The sequence below is a fragment of the Procambarus clarkii genome, chromosome 84, assembly GCF_040958095.1.
Source record: "Procambarus clarkii isolate CNS0578487 chromosome 84, FALCON_Pclarkii_2.0, whole genome shotgun sequence".
NCBI lineage: Eukaryota > Metazoa > Arthropoda > Malacostraca > Decapoda > Cambaridae > Procambarus > Procambarus clarkii.
In genome coordinates this window covers 18,033,233-18,048,258 of record NC_091233.1, presented here as the reverse complement: position 1 = coordinate 18,048,258, position 15,026 = coordinate 18,033,233, and the positions used below count along the sequence as shown (strand labels likewise).

At 41.4% G+C, this 15,026-nt stretch overlaps 1 protein-coding gene and 1 long non-coding RNA gene across 3 annotated transcripts in view; one reads left to right on the top strand and one right to left on the bottom strand.

Annotated features, from left to right (window-relative positions):
* The window catches only part of LOC123774878 (uncharacterized), a 329,931-nt gene that overhangs the window by 257,578 nt on the left and 57,327 nt on the right, over window positions 1-15,026 (top strand). The window lies entirely within an intron of this gene.
* The window catches only part of LOC123774876 (neuronal acetylcholine receptor subunit alpha-10), a 54,790-nt gene that overhangs the window by 7,160 nt on the left and 32,604 nt on the right, over window positions 1-15,026 (bottom strand). For both annotated transcript variants that reach the window (XM_069316582.1, XM_069316583.1), the window contains exons 4-10: window positions 12,811-12,965; window positions 11,947-12,130; window positions 7,800-8,016; window positions 6,651-6,785; window positions 5,098-5,297; window positions 2,895-3,072; window positions 600-715 (exon numbers count right to left, since the gene is read on the bottom strand). In XM_069316582.1, the coding sequence (XP_069172683.1) occupies window positions 600-715; window positions 2,895-3,072; window positions 5,098-5,297; window positions 6,651-6,785; window positions 7,800-8,016; window positions 11,947-12,130; window positions 12,811-12,965 (1,185 nt within the window). The remainder of the gene's footprint in view (window positions 1-599; window positions 716-2,894; window positions 3,073-5,097; window positions 5,298-6,650; window positions 6,786-7,799; window positions 8,017-11,946; window positions 12,131-12,810; window positions 12,966-15,026) is intronic.

Sequence of the window (15,026 nt, the reverse complement as noted above, 5' to 3'; positions counted from 1 at the left end):
CAGAGCTTGACGCAAGTGCCCAGTGTATTGATTGACATTGATTGTAGTGGTGGTGGTATCGACAGTGATTGTAGTGGTGGTGGTATTGACAGTGATTGTAGTGGTGGTGGTATCGACAGTGATTGTAGTGGTAGTGGTATCGACAGTGATTGTAGTGGTGGTGGTATTGACAGTGATTGTAGTGGTGGTGGTATCGACAGTGATTGTAGTGGTGGTGGTATCGACAGTGATTGTAGTGGTGGTGGTATCGACAGTGATTGTAGTGGTGGTGGAATTGACAGTGATTGTAGTGGTGGTGGTATCGACAGTGATTGTAGTGGTGGTGGTATCGACAGTGATTGTAGTGGTGGTGGTATCGACAGTGATTGTAGTGGTGGTGGTATCGACAGTGATTGTAGTGGTGGTGGTATGGACAGTGATTGTAGTGGTGGTGGTATCGACAGGGATTGTAGTGGTGGTGGTATCGACAGTGATTGTAGTGGTGGTGGTATCGACAGTGATTGTAGTGGTGGTGGTATCGACAGTGATTGTAGTGGTGGTGGTATCGACAGTGATTGTAGTGGTGGTGGTATCGACAGTGATTGTACCACTTCACGTACCTGTTGCCATTCGACGCGAGTTGTCTCCTTTCTGTCTTGTTCAGCGAGTCTCATCTCGTTCTTCTCAATCGTCTGGTACACTTTGTTCAACACCCGAATGAACTGGTGTTCAAAATCTGTAACATCACATCTCTTATCAGTGGGCAAAACTGATACCAAATGGGCTCATATCAAGTGCCGTTTAGTATATTAGGGTAATAGAAACGATATCCGAAGTATGTTTTGTGGACTTAAGCAGACCCAATCAGGACCAGATTTACTAGCTGACTTAATCAAATTATGTTTCACAAGCGTAAAAATAAAATATTTCTGTCATAGCGATTATTTATATATAATATATAAACTTGCTACAAATAATTATTTATCCAAAGATAGCATACAGTATTGTGCGTATATAACGTAGATAAACACTATCATCCATGCGTTTCTCGTCGCTAAATATATAGTGAATCACTTTTAAAATAGTTATATATATATATATATATATATATATATATATATATATATATATATATATATATATATATATATATATATATATATATATTATACTAAAAGAATAGGAGTGGTAAGAGAAGACAAGATTTAAGTGTTCAATGAGGAGCCACAAGGTCTTCTTTGAGTACTCTTTATTTTCTTCTTTGAGGCTATGGGTCCCTACACTTGCACCAGAGGTGGTACCCCTTTGTGAATCACTTTGTATACTAGAAGACAGCTTGGTGCTCCCTACAGCACTTCTAGATGGCATTATTGTGGGTAGTAATATACTGAGTTTTCTCTCGAGGGAGTTCAACCTACCTTCTTATAAATTACGTGTCGAATTTGGCCGTTTACCCGTATGACCGAAAATGGACGTAATTTGAAAATGAAAAAAAAATTGGATTCCTTTTTTTTCCAAAACAGTAAGTTAAGGGTTCTCTGGTAAGTTAGGAGAGCAGGAAGTTCTAAAGTTTCAAAACGTCATGAAAAACGTTAACACTTTCGCGCTTTCGATTAGAGATAACTCGTCACTGGTTTTTCTTACGATTCCGCATAACTGCCTAGTTTTCTCGTCAATTGAAAAAATATTTCTATAAATTCCATTTTTTAACCGAAATGGATGGGGATACTTTTGTTTTGTAGAGAATTTATTTGCGAATTTTTTGTTACCAGAATGAATATTATATCACATAAACTTCTATGAGTAAAAAAAAAAATACACAAAGTATGTTTGGGGGTGTGGCGAGCGTGTGGCAGTGGGTTCCCTTTAGCCGTTGATATATCCAACACGTGAGAAATATTTGTATGTGTTATGTATATGTCTGTGTAGGGAATTTTACTGCGATCACTGTCATACAAATTATAAAATGTTTCAACAAGTATAAACATGACAAACATCAAACGAACGAAAACAATGCGTTCGTTTCTGCCGCGAACGCATACTGAGCGACGTGGTTCTATATTTGGCGCTTCTCTTACACATGCTTTGTACAAATGTTATACAGTTCATCTTATAGAAAATTTTATTGCGAACACATTGGTATAAAAAATAAATACGTACATAGAAAAGTAGGGTCAGGAAACGTATAAACTTTCCAAGCATGATTTCCCCCCTGTGTTTTCGCCAGTGCGCTCGCGGCTAACTACTCTCCACTTCACACACTCTTGCGGGTGGGCAATTACCTATATTAAACATTCATATGCATATGTCCGTGTAGAGAATTTTATTGCGATTCCAATGATACCAAAATTAGCGATGTAGGACAACTGTAGGCTTTGCAACCATTAAGAGAGTGGAAACATTTTGTTGCTGTTTGGCGCTCTCGGCGAGTGATCTGCATAGTTTTTTATTTGGTGTTGATACTCCTTATGCTTGGGCGGCATTTTATAGGTATGCTCTTATAGACAATTTTATTGCGAACACAGTGACACCAAATTTAAATACGTGCACCTTCAATTATTGTCAGGACAGTCAAAAGAGTGTACACTTTTTCGGTCTTACCGCGTAGGCGCGCGAAGTGCCGAAAGCATATGGGGTATTGTTTTTTTTTGAGCGCCGAGAGCGCGAAAGTGTTTATTAATTAATTGAAAGTTTCCTCTCCTAACCTAACCGAGTAAGCCGGAGGACTCAAACAGAAAACGGGACAGTACATCACTTTCGTGAGCCGATTTCTTTTCAAATTACGTCCATTTTTTGGTCATAGCGCGCATACCGGCGAAATGCAACGTTAGTTTAATAGGATGGGTTGCAAAATGAACATGTTCCTGAGTGAGCCTGACTGGAGGCCGGTTGTATATTGGGCCGGCTGGACGTACCTGATGGGTGCATGGCTGTTGTCGTAGGCAAGGGCATGGAATCGTAGTTGGAGGCGTTGTGTCGACGGGGCACGAACCTTGGCGAGGTGTTGTACAGGTCGACGCTGTCCAGGTCAGACCTGTGGAACTTTTGGGCACTAATGGGGTCCAGTCTCACTCCCATTTCTGGTCTCAGGTCCTGTGGAGTAATCCAGAGGCGTAAAATTGTCAATTATGTCTCTAAATTCATTAACCAGTTGATTGTTAAAAGGTTACGTATCAGTCCGGCTAACTAAGGATTCCCCAACGTCAAGAAACTGTCGTACTAAAGTGCCCTTATCTTAACCTACCAGAGGACCCACAACAGAAAACGAGACAGTGTCAATTTTGCGAGCCGCTACTGTTTTCTAGTACGACAATTTTTTGCCCTTAGGTAGAGTATACGTCAAAATGCGACGTTCTATTAGGAGAATGGGTTGAAGGTATATATACATACATACATACATACATACATACATACATACATGAATGTATGTATAGACTGGAGGGAACTGTTACAAAAGGTCACACTGTTCGCCAATGTATAGAAACTGATATACACTGATCATTGTATTGATCAATAAATCTATATTTGGCAAGTATAGATTTTACAATATTTTGATTAACACCGTGTAGAGAGACGAGTGGAACAAACTTCCTAGTAGCGTAGCTAAAGCAAACTTCTCAGTGAGTTATATATAAAATAACCCCTGTCAATACCTTGAGTATCTTTTATACTCGGATCATGTCATCTCTGGCTCTATTTTCCTTACCTGTGGAGTGACCCAACTTGCTTCGATTGCCCTTTCAGGTTTAGCCTCGTATCTCTTGAGTGCCTCTGATGGCAAACCTAAATTTATTGGTCAGTGTTTATGAGTTTGATTAGAAGAAATGCTTATGTTTGTGTTCTTCTGTTGTTCCGTGGTGAACTTTTTGTTCTTGTTCCGTAGTGAACAGGAAGTTCACCACGGAACTTCCATTTGAGTCTATTTCCGTTTTTCACTTATTATTAATTTGCATATTTATCTTCTATATAATTTTTGTCTGTTGATTTTGGTGCAATTTCCGGGTGCTTGGAGAGTTTCAGATCCTCTTGACGATCTTAGGTATCTGCTCCCAAGGTGATATTCTCTCTTCCAGGCTCCTTCAATCCTTCTTTCATCCTTTTGCATCTGTTCCCTTTGTTCCATGTTTCTCCTACCTCCTATTCGTCTTCTATCGCCATGTGTATCAGTACAAGCCATCCTCAACAGCTCAGTCTTCTGTCTTAACCTCTTCATTTACTTGATCTTTTCCTTTTCTTTCACACCCAGGCGGACCTCAGTGACTCGCATCGTTCTCTTTCAGCCTCGTCACCTCTCCCTCTCGGGTTTAACGACGTCGTCTGCGGTAGTCTTGTTTACGTCCTCTCATCATTTTTATCTCGCTTGATTCTCTTGTCACGTATCCTCTTTCCTGTTCCCTTTTCTCTCATGTCCTCCTGTTCCCTTTTCGTTCCCTCTCTCTCTTATCTCTTCTGCCCACTCCCTTCATCTTTTTCTTGTTCTTCCGAAAACAGATTCTCATCGTTGGTCTCTCTCTCTCTCTCTCTCCTCTCTCTCTCTCTCTCTCTCTCTCTCTCTCTCTCTCTCTCTCTCTCTCTCTCTCTCTCTCTCTCTCTCTCTCTCTCTCTCTCTCTCTCTCTCGTCTCTGTTATTATGATGCCACAGGACCTTCTCACCCTTGCTAGGGACAGCTGCGTGTGGCGGATCTCCTGCTTGACTGAACGTCAAAGCTGTGAGATGTGTCATTTGTGTGTGGGCATCCAGGGGTGTGGTGTTGACGGTAACACACGCGCACACCTTCACACACACACGAAGGGCCCAAAGAGCCAGAGCTCAACCCCCCCCCCCACAAGCACAATTAGGTGAGTACACACACGCACTCGCATATACTCATTCGCACTCTCTCTCTCTCTCTCTCTCTCTCTCTCTCTCTCTCTCTCTCTCTCTCTCTCTCTCTCTCTCTCTCTCTCTCTCTCTCTCTCTCTCTCTCTCTCTCCCATACATTTCCGCCAAGAGTGTAAATCACATCATTTCCACGACCTTCCCCCCATGTCAGCATCATAAACATTTCCGCCATATATATAAATTCAATCCCCCGCCACCCTAAAAAAAGTCATTGAGAAAACCCATCACCAACTCACATTAAGGTGTATCTTCTTGTCCTCAATCCCCGCCGGGTGGAAGTGGAGGAACAGGAACCGGGAGAGACCTCCAAGGACGAGCCTCTTGACGAGTCGAGGCACTTCGGTGCCTCTCACTCCTCGGTGATGAATGTTGAGTGTCACTACTGCCAGACCTGATGCCAGACTCACCAGGCATATGGTCACCCCGTAGTACATACCTGGAGGCAGGGAGAGATGGGTAATGCCCCGGAGATGAAGTGAGATGTCATGTACAGTGGAAGCTGTAGTCTGAGGCTGGAAGGTGTCCGACTCTAAGATGAATAGATGCTCATTACGTCAGTGGGAGTCTTAGAGCATCTGGAAGATGAGCTAAGACTCCCGTCAAGAATCATTGTATCTACGCCAAGGATATGGCTTGTACGACCTGGTTATACCCCTGTACGTGAAAGAGAAGCTGTGTACGACATAGAGTTGCCGTGTATGCCAAGGTATATGCAAATTAGATGTTTTATGCGAGACGGAAATACCTATACGCCAGGCACGTGACCTGTACGCCAGGACCCGGATTGACGAAGCAGTTACGCAAGCACTTACGAACCTGTCCATCTTTCCTCAATCTTTGGCGGCTTTGTTTACAATTTTTAAACAGTTAATGAGCTCCGAAGCACCAGGAGGCTGTTTATAACAATAACAACAGTTGATTGACAAGTTTTCCTGCTTGTAAACTGTTTAATAAATGTAACCAAAGCCGTCAAAGATTGAGGAAAGATGGACAGGTTCGTAAGTGCTTGCGTAACTGCTTCGTGAATCTGGGTCCTGGCACGTGCATCATTAATTACAGGAGATCCGTTTATATGGACCACAATACACGTCTTCAAGTTTAGCAACAAATCTCCTTAACCGAATATTGTGAGCGGGCCACACACTATTAACCTTAATGTTCATATGGGTGCTTCTCCGTGAGAACTTTTAAGGAAACCCGCCTTTACGGCCCATCTTGAACTTATTTATGAAACTTCTTTTATAACAAGTGTTGGACAATCTTGGGCTAAGTGCTTGGACACTGTTCCTTCAGGACTCTATCCCACCTCTTAACCTATTCTTAAATCCCTTCCTTGGGTGCTATATAATTATGTCCTAGATCTTAGTCTATCTTGTATCCCTTCCCTGTCCTATATTATCATAGTGGCTCACCGTATTCTTGTTATAATTTCGTTTCCTGGAAATAATTGAGTATTCTGAAAAAAATACCTGATTAAAGGAAATGTTCTTTCTAAGCATAATTCAGATGAAATATATTTTATTAAGATACTTAACGATTTTTATAAAAATAATAAGAGGGACTGGAATTAACAAGGGAAAGCGCCAAGCCATTACGACTATATAGCACTTGGAAGGGATCAGGATAAGGATTTGGGATGGGACGGGGGAAAAGGAATGGTGCCCAAACACTTTGGGATGGTCGGGGATTGAACGCCGACCCGCATGACGCTCTACCGTCCAGCCCAAGTTGTTGGGCTTACGAAGAGCTAATAAGGACACACGAGGGATAAAAGTTAAAATGAACTTACTGATAAGAGGCGTCTTCTCCGTAGGAGGTAGAGACTCGCGAATGGTCATTAGGAAGACTGTCATAGAGAGTAGAGCAGAGATGCCTAGAGTCACCTTCTCTCCTGATTCACTAGGCACATAGAACACCAATAGAGCTGTGGGAGAGAGACATGGTGAGATACATAGAGTGAGAGAGTGAGTGAGTGAGAGAGAGAGAGACATGGTGAGAGTGAGAGAGAGAAGGACGGAAGACAAACTCAAATACAAATATTGATCATGGGGGAATCTAAGTTGGGAAATATTATTATTTTTCAGTGTTTTGGAAAAGGCTCGTTGAAATATGCCTACAAGCCGCCAGTCATATTTCATCGAGCTGTTTATTCTGTAATTGATGGATGTTGCAAGGGTTATTGGCAGCTGTTAAGCCCTGATTACCGTTACAGAACCCGTTGCCCTTCCATATCTACCGTTACAGGGCCCGTAGCCCTTCCATATCTACCGTTGCAGGACCCGTAGCCCTTCCATATCTACCGTTGAAGGACCCGTAGCCCTACCATAGCTACAGTTACAGGACCTGTAGCCCTTCTACGGCTACAGAAGGGCTACGGGTCCTATGATCACCTGCCGGTTCTTGTTCCAGGGGTCCAGTAGAACGAGACTAAACGCAATGATTTATATGGTAACAAAATGCAAAAAAATGATCAAATTCGAACTTAATTCTTGATAAAGTTACACCCGCAAGGTTGACGCAGCTCATAAAGCAAGACAAGATACAGAAGTTTGTAACTATGCCGTCAGATCAAGACGCAAGTTATGACGCAGTACAAATGCAATCGAGAAACATGAAAACTGGGCATTATTCTCGATGTTAATGACCAAATTTAGTCCACGACACAAACGGAAGCGCATTCCACGAGGACTTCCGTTGATATGGACATATAATACAACAGGTCCTGTTGGACAAAATAAGGGCATAACGGAACGCAAGAGACAGAACTCACTCATCCCGTTGATAATGTTGTACTCAATGAGTACACAATGGGACGCAAGAACTCACCTATCCCGTTGATAATGTTGTACTCAATGAGTACACAATGGGACGCAAGAACTCGCCCATCCCGTTGATAATCTTGTACTCAATGAGTATACAATGAGACGCAAGAACTCACCTATCCCGTTGATAAGGACGCAGGGTAGGATGAGATTGAAGACATAGAACATGGGACGCCGGCGGAGCTTGATGGTAAAGGTAATGTCTGGGTAAGGTTCAGGGCAGCAAGAATAGTAGGTAATATTCTTTGAGGCGGTGAACTCCAGCAGGTCAAACTCTCCGTTGGACTGATAGTTAGACATGTCCCCAGATTCCATCTGCTTGACCAAGTCCAGCTATTGAGAGAGGGAATAAGAAAAGTCGATTAAGGCAGCGTCTGGGATCCTCTCGGTCGTACGTTCGAACCCTCATTACAGCCTTTGTGGATTTGTTAATATGAAAGTCTTCTTAAGTCTGATCATTTTGTTGTCGAAGAGATATAGAGATTATAGTTTTTAAGGTGAAGATGTGTGTTTTTTTTTTTTTTTGCTTCTTATGTATGTGATTAGACGACTTCAGACTCCAATTAGCAGGCTGAGACTTTCCCTTCCTATTGTTCGTGTTAAGCCTTACGTGTTGTGGATGGTTAAAGACTAAGGGTAGAATATGACTTAGAAAAATCAAATGACGGTATTGAGGAGTTAAGAGGTCTTTGTATACAGGTAGGAAACGAGTCTTGAACGGCAGCCAACATCGTTGTAGAAGAGAGAGAGAGAGAGAGAGGTCTTGGAGAGAAGGTATTTACGGCGACATTGACGTTATGTTAGTGAGGAGATCTTTATATAGACCAGGTGTTTCCTCAAGAAAATCTTGATTGATAACCTTAAGGTGTTCTTAAGTTACATGGTGGTAAATCAGTGTTTAAAATCAATTTCAGCTGATCAAAGAAACGATGGAGGGACAGAATTTTCATGGGTAAAGCGCCAAGCCATTACGACTATATAGCACTGGGAAGGGATAAGGATTTGGGATGGGACGGGGGAAAGGAATGGTGCCCAATTACAGTGCTGATGAATGAGATTAGAACAAGGCTGAGTCTGCTCATGCAAAACACTGCCAGAAAATCAGATTTAGACATTTAGCATGGTTCACCAACTATGGAACAGGCGAGGCAATTTATTAAATATTAATGATAGCCTCAAACAAAAGCATATTTGCAAATTCATTTATTTTAATATTCTTAGCCTCTGCAATGGTGATATTTCACTTGAGATCCAAGTTACAGTAGAGAAAGATCAAGTTGCAGAAGATGATGATCTAGTTACAGGAAGCAAAGAGCAAGATACAGGATAGAAAAATGAAATTACAGGAGAGAGAAAGACCGAATTACATGAATGAAAGATCCAAGTTACAGGAGGAGAAAAAGAAAATACAGAAAAATTGTGTTTTGTGAAATAATTATATTTATATAATTATTTATTTCTATTTATACAATAGTTCTTACACTCTTGTACAGCCACGAGCACTCATAGCGATTCGGGCAAGTCCTTAATCCTAATTTTTCCCGGAATACGACCCGCCAAATCGTTTACCAACCAGGTACCCATTCACTGCTGGGTGAACAGAGGCTACAGTTAAGGATTGGCGCCCAGTCAATCCTCCCCGGCCAAGATACGAACCATATATATATATATATATAATATAATATATATATAATATATATATATATAATTATGTCACAGGAGGACACCGAATGAAAGCAGATGGATTAAAACATTTTTGGCGGAACTTTGAATGAAAGTTGAGAGAGACAGTGTGTTGAATAGAGACACTTCAGAGTTGATTGATAGTACACACACACACACACACACTGGCTGGGAGACATCCTTAACGACTAGAGCTAACAAGCATCTGGGATATACGCGGAAGCTGAATAATATATGAACCTTCAAAGATAATATGATTGAGATGGAGAAAGGGTGAGATAGTGAAAACGAGCGGTAGAGTGGAAGTGATAATGAGAGGAAAGGTCAGATAGAAAGGTAGATTGTGATAGTGAAATGTCAACTTGTCCTCCTACAAAGAACGTCGCTTTTCGCTCGTAGGCGTTACATGAGGCCAAACATTTTCGTACTAGAAAATGGAAGCGGCTGGCGAAAGTGACGTGCTGTCCCGTTTTTTGTTTTGGGTCCTCTGGTAGGTTAGGAGAGGGCACTTTAAATTGACCGTTTTCCTTACGTCGGGGAACACGAAAGAGATAGTAGACTGAGATAGTATGATATAGAAACTATGAAGATGCTGAGTGAGATAGATAAAGATACTGAGAGATAGCCAAAGATGCTGACATATTGAAGCAAAGATTGAGTAAAGAGAGTGCGACAAAGATGTGAACTGAGAGTGTGTTTTAGGTTGAACTTACCTATCAGTACTTGTCTATTAGTCTACGGGGTAGTGCGGTCTAGCTCTTCACACCCCGCCTACTAGCCAGAGACAACAGCTAGACACAACAGCTAGGAACAACAGCTAGGAACAACAGCAAGGCTAAAAGGGGTGTCATCTGTCTGTCTCTCCTTCAACAGTATCAGCCACAGAGAAATTTATCGAATGTCAGTTAAGTTCATTACTCTTCATCCTGATTGGCAAAGGGTCCTGGAAAGCAGCCCTTTCAGCCTGAATCCGTTACCCTAAGGCAGTTTATGTAAGGTCCTCTGATGGTCTCACTCTCGTTATCTATGGTCTGATTGGCTTAATGCCTAAAATGATTCATGGTTAATTAAAGCTTTTCTGGAAAGGTCAATCTGAACCCATGATTTTGGAAAATATAACTCTGAATGTACCAGTCTGTGTCTGGATTATAGAAAACTGTCTGAGTGTGTTAATCTGACCCCTGGATTATACAAGGTCTATACAGAATATTATATTTAGTTTAGCGGATTCCAGGCCCTCTAAATACGTCACCCTGAGTGACGTATTTAGAGGGGTGACGTATTTATTTTAGATTTATCACTTTTTTTTTATTTATGACGTATTTTTAGATATTTGACGTATTTAGGGGTACCACCTTTGGTGCAATTGCAGGGACCCACATCCTCGAAGAAGAAAACAAAGGGCATTCAGAGAAGATCTTGTGAATTCTCACTGGATACTTTAATCTTTTCTTCTCCTACCACCCCTATTATTTTTTTGTACGTTTTGTTTTATTTTGTTTTATTTTATTGCAATGCTACAGTTTACAGAAAACACACGTTTTGACGTATTTATACTTATTTTTAAGGCTCCTCAAAACGTCTCGCTTCTGTAAACAATGCCGCAAGCAGGCCTGATGTAAACACTTTATCAATAGACGAAAACACAGAACGTTCTCAAGGAACAAAACAAGAATAAGATTATTCGAAATATATTTCAGCTGCCAAGTCACGTCCTGACAACTTGGGCGCGCTCTTAAAAATTTTATACTGCCGTATGTCCCGTGGTTATCGATGGGACCCCGGAAATATCCACTCCCAAAATGGTTATCGATGGGCCCTGGAAGGCTGAAGTCTTCGAACACATCTAGGACACTTAATTCGCTTCAAAAAGTTAAATAGGTAGTTCTGGGAGCAAACATGTAGCCCCTGACAAGCTGTTCAGTATCCGGGATATATACGTAATACATATGTATGCAACATACATATGTAAGGTTATGTATGCAACAGTTTGGTTCAAAGTGTCACTTTCATTTATGAGCGATGTGAAAGTGAAAGTCAACATATGGAAAAAGGGCACTATATATTTTATTTAATAGTTCCGTTAAAGAATATAATTGTAGACAGATTCAGATAAAATATGTCCTTAAATCACCTTAAGAACTGCCTAAGAATTTCAGACAATCTCAACAATCACGTACTGCAACATGTCCTCAGTTTTTAAGCACTTTAAAAAAACCATTGTGCGCTTAGTACATGCATATATATAGCTCAAAACGATGGCTCATGAGGCTATTTATTGAGAGAAAAGCCTCCTAATTCAATCCTAACTCATTATTTAAATATTCGTGATACTTTGAAAGTTTAATTAAGACCTCTAGTGATAGTCTATTGATCACCTCTCATGGACTTAAAAAACAAGGATCTTCTGCCCTACTTAGGACTGGTCTGATATCCGTCTTAGGTCCAAGAGTACTTATCGTCCCATAGGAGTTGAGGGAAACCAGACTATCCCTTCAGAGAAAAACCACACCCATAGGAATGTCGTGGTATCCTTTTGTATGTACATACAAAAGCTCCACCTTATCCTCTACGACTTACCTGATACCCGTCGTAGGTCCACGAGGCCCACATCATCTTGCACGACTGGATGTCGAACGGGAAGTATTCGACGTTCATGTCGCATGATGAACGATAAATGCCGTGAGATAGCCACGTTACCTGACCGGCCGCTGTGACTATGACGTTCGTGTTGATGGTGGCCGCTGAATACTGGGCGTCCGCACTAGGCAGGCAGAAGAAAACATGGCGAACTGTTAATAAATCACTTTTTTCTTAGACTGGGTGTACTGCACAGTCAATGCTAGGGGAAAACTCTTGAGTGTATCTGAAATAGACTAATTAGTGAATGATCTAAAAGGTGGCTGCTAGAGTTTAATTCCAGTAAGTGCAAGGAAATGCAGATGGGGGACAATAAAGTTGTACATTACTAAATTGGAATTGAAACGTATTTTGAAGTCGAAGAAATGAAATGAAAAGAGGGTTATCACACCAAATTTGTGCAGTGAGGAGCATATGGTAATTACATAGCAGTTACACACACACACACACACACACACACACACACACACACACACACACACACACACACACACACACACACACACACCCACACACACACACACACACCCACACACACACACACACCCACACACACACACACACCCACACACACACACACACACCCACACCCCCACCCACACCCCCACCCCCACATACACCCCCACATACACCCCCCACACACACCCCTACACACACCGCCACCCACACCCCTACACACACCCCCACCCACACCCCTACACACACCCCCACCCACACCCCTACACACACACACACACACACACACACACACACACACACACACCACCCACAATCGAATGAATCCACAACTTGTAAAAGTCTCACTTGTTATAGAGGATAATATCTGGCTTCCACACCCGCTGATAAGGCACTCTGATGACTTGAATCCCACCGAAATCAGAAGCATTCCAAGTGAGATGGGCGTCGGCCCACACATGCGTCAACCAGCAGTTAGTAGTCAGTATCTGGTTCTTCTCGTCCTGAAAAACACAACAAAACTGGGTTATGTCGTGCGTGATTGGCGAGTAAGGGCTTTGTTGATCTCATTACTTGGATTAAACTACTTCATTACCAACTGCTTGCGGTAGTTACTGTCTGGGAGTAAATGTAGCGTGTAGTGTGGGGTTGTTTCTGGGGGTTAGAAGTTGGTTAGCCTCGTTAGTATTAGAGGACTTGGCTGTTTGTACTCGGTGATTCACGAAAAAAAAATTGGATTCTAATCAAGATTCAAAAAATTTTTTTTCTAACCGTGTATCTCTAGTTGTGATACACATTAGAGATATACGATATATATATATATATATATATATATATATATATATATATATATATATATATATATATATATATATATATATATATGTATATATAATATATGCGAACAAGCCTGAATGGTCCCCAGGCATACATGCAACTGAAAACTCACACCCCAGAAGTGACTCGAACCCATACTGCCAGGAGCACTATGCAACTGGTGTACAGGGCACCTTAGCAGTATATATATATATATATATATATATATATATATATATATATATATATATATTATATTTATATATATATATATATATATATATATATATATATATATATATATATATATATATGTATATATATGTATATATATATATATATATATATATATATATATATATATATATTTATATTTATATATATATATAAACTCCCTAAATACTGCAGAGTTGATCTTGTTACCAAATATCTTGTCTTAGACCAAAGCTATTTGTTATTTTCCTACCGGAAAAGGGGTGTATGAACTAATGCCTCTTGGCAGCATCAATACCTGGTTGCAACAACATTAGGTAACAACAACAACAGCTGAGCAGGTAACAACAACAACAACAGCTGATCGCAGGTGTTTGTGAAGAGCGATTTGTCAGCTGTTGTACCTTGACAGAGCGGAATCCTAATGTCAGTCAACCATGAAATATCTGTGTTTAAAGATATATTTTGTCTTACATTATGTGAGCTGTTATATTTTGTCAACTGTGTGTCTATCTCCTGCTTCTTCATCTCCTGCTTCCGCCTTATCATTTCCACTTCATCTCCTTCCACCTCTTCCCCTACCTCCTCCCTCAAGGGAGGGATGAGGGAGAGGCAAATAGTGATGTAAACATTAGGAGTCAGAGATGCAAAAGTTAACTTTCATTACGTGTGTTTCTCTCTCTGCTTGACACCTCAGCCTGGTTATAAGTGACCAAGTTAGGCAATTTGGGCTAATTCCTGGTGAGTTACGCCCACAGCCCACGGCTACTTGGCGTACATAGATACCGGGAGCAAAGAAAAAGGGTTATCTTAATTACTTTTTTTAGGGGAGAATTCTAGAGAAGTCTTCATTTTTAAGGGCCTTCATGGTTCGTAATTTTCTCGATTAATGTGTCGAGGTTAATGTGGTGTAAGAGGTTATGGGAGAGGGAAGGAGGGGGTTGGTTGTAGTATGTGGGGTTCCTTATGGGGGAAGGGGTGGCCGTTGTACCTGACAGGGTGATGTATAGGTTAATAGTGGGTTTACGTATTCCGAAGGATGGAACTGATCTTAGAGGCAAACATATATACTGTAGACGGCATATTGGTCACCTGAGCTGGGCCTTAGGTAGCATGAGGTATCACCAACGTATCGAACATTACACCTTGGATACTGAAAACTTGATACTACATTAAATGAGCGGGGAATACACTCCAGGGCGCCTGACAGCGCTTCGAATTCGTAGTCCTGAGGTTCCGGGTTTGATCCCCGGTGGAGGCGGAGACAAATGGGCAAAAAGTTTCTTGCACCCTGATGCCCCTGTTACCTAGCGGTAAATAGGCACCTGGGAGTTAGACAGCTGCTACGGGCTGCTTCCTAGGGGGGTGTAACAAAAAGGAGGCCTGGTCGAGGACCGGGCCGCGGGGATGCTAAGCCCCGAAATCATCTCAAGATAACCAAGATAACCTGGACTCGTAGAGGGAAAAATACCATGAGGTTAGATGTCACATTGATAACCAAATTACACAATAGAAGACGAGGAGACGGCGACGTT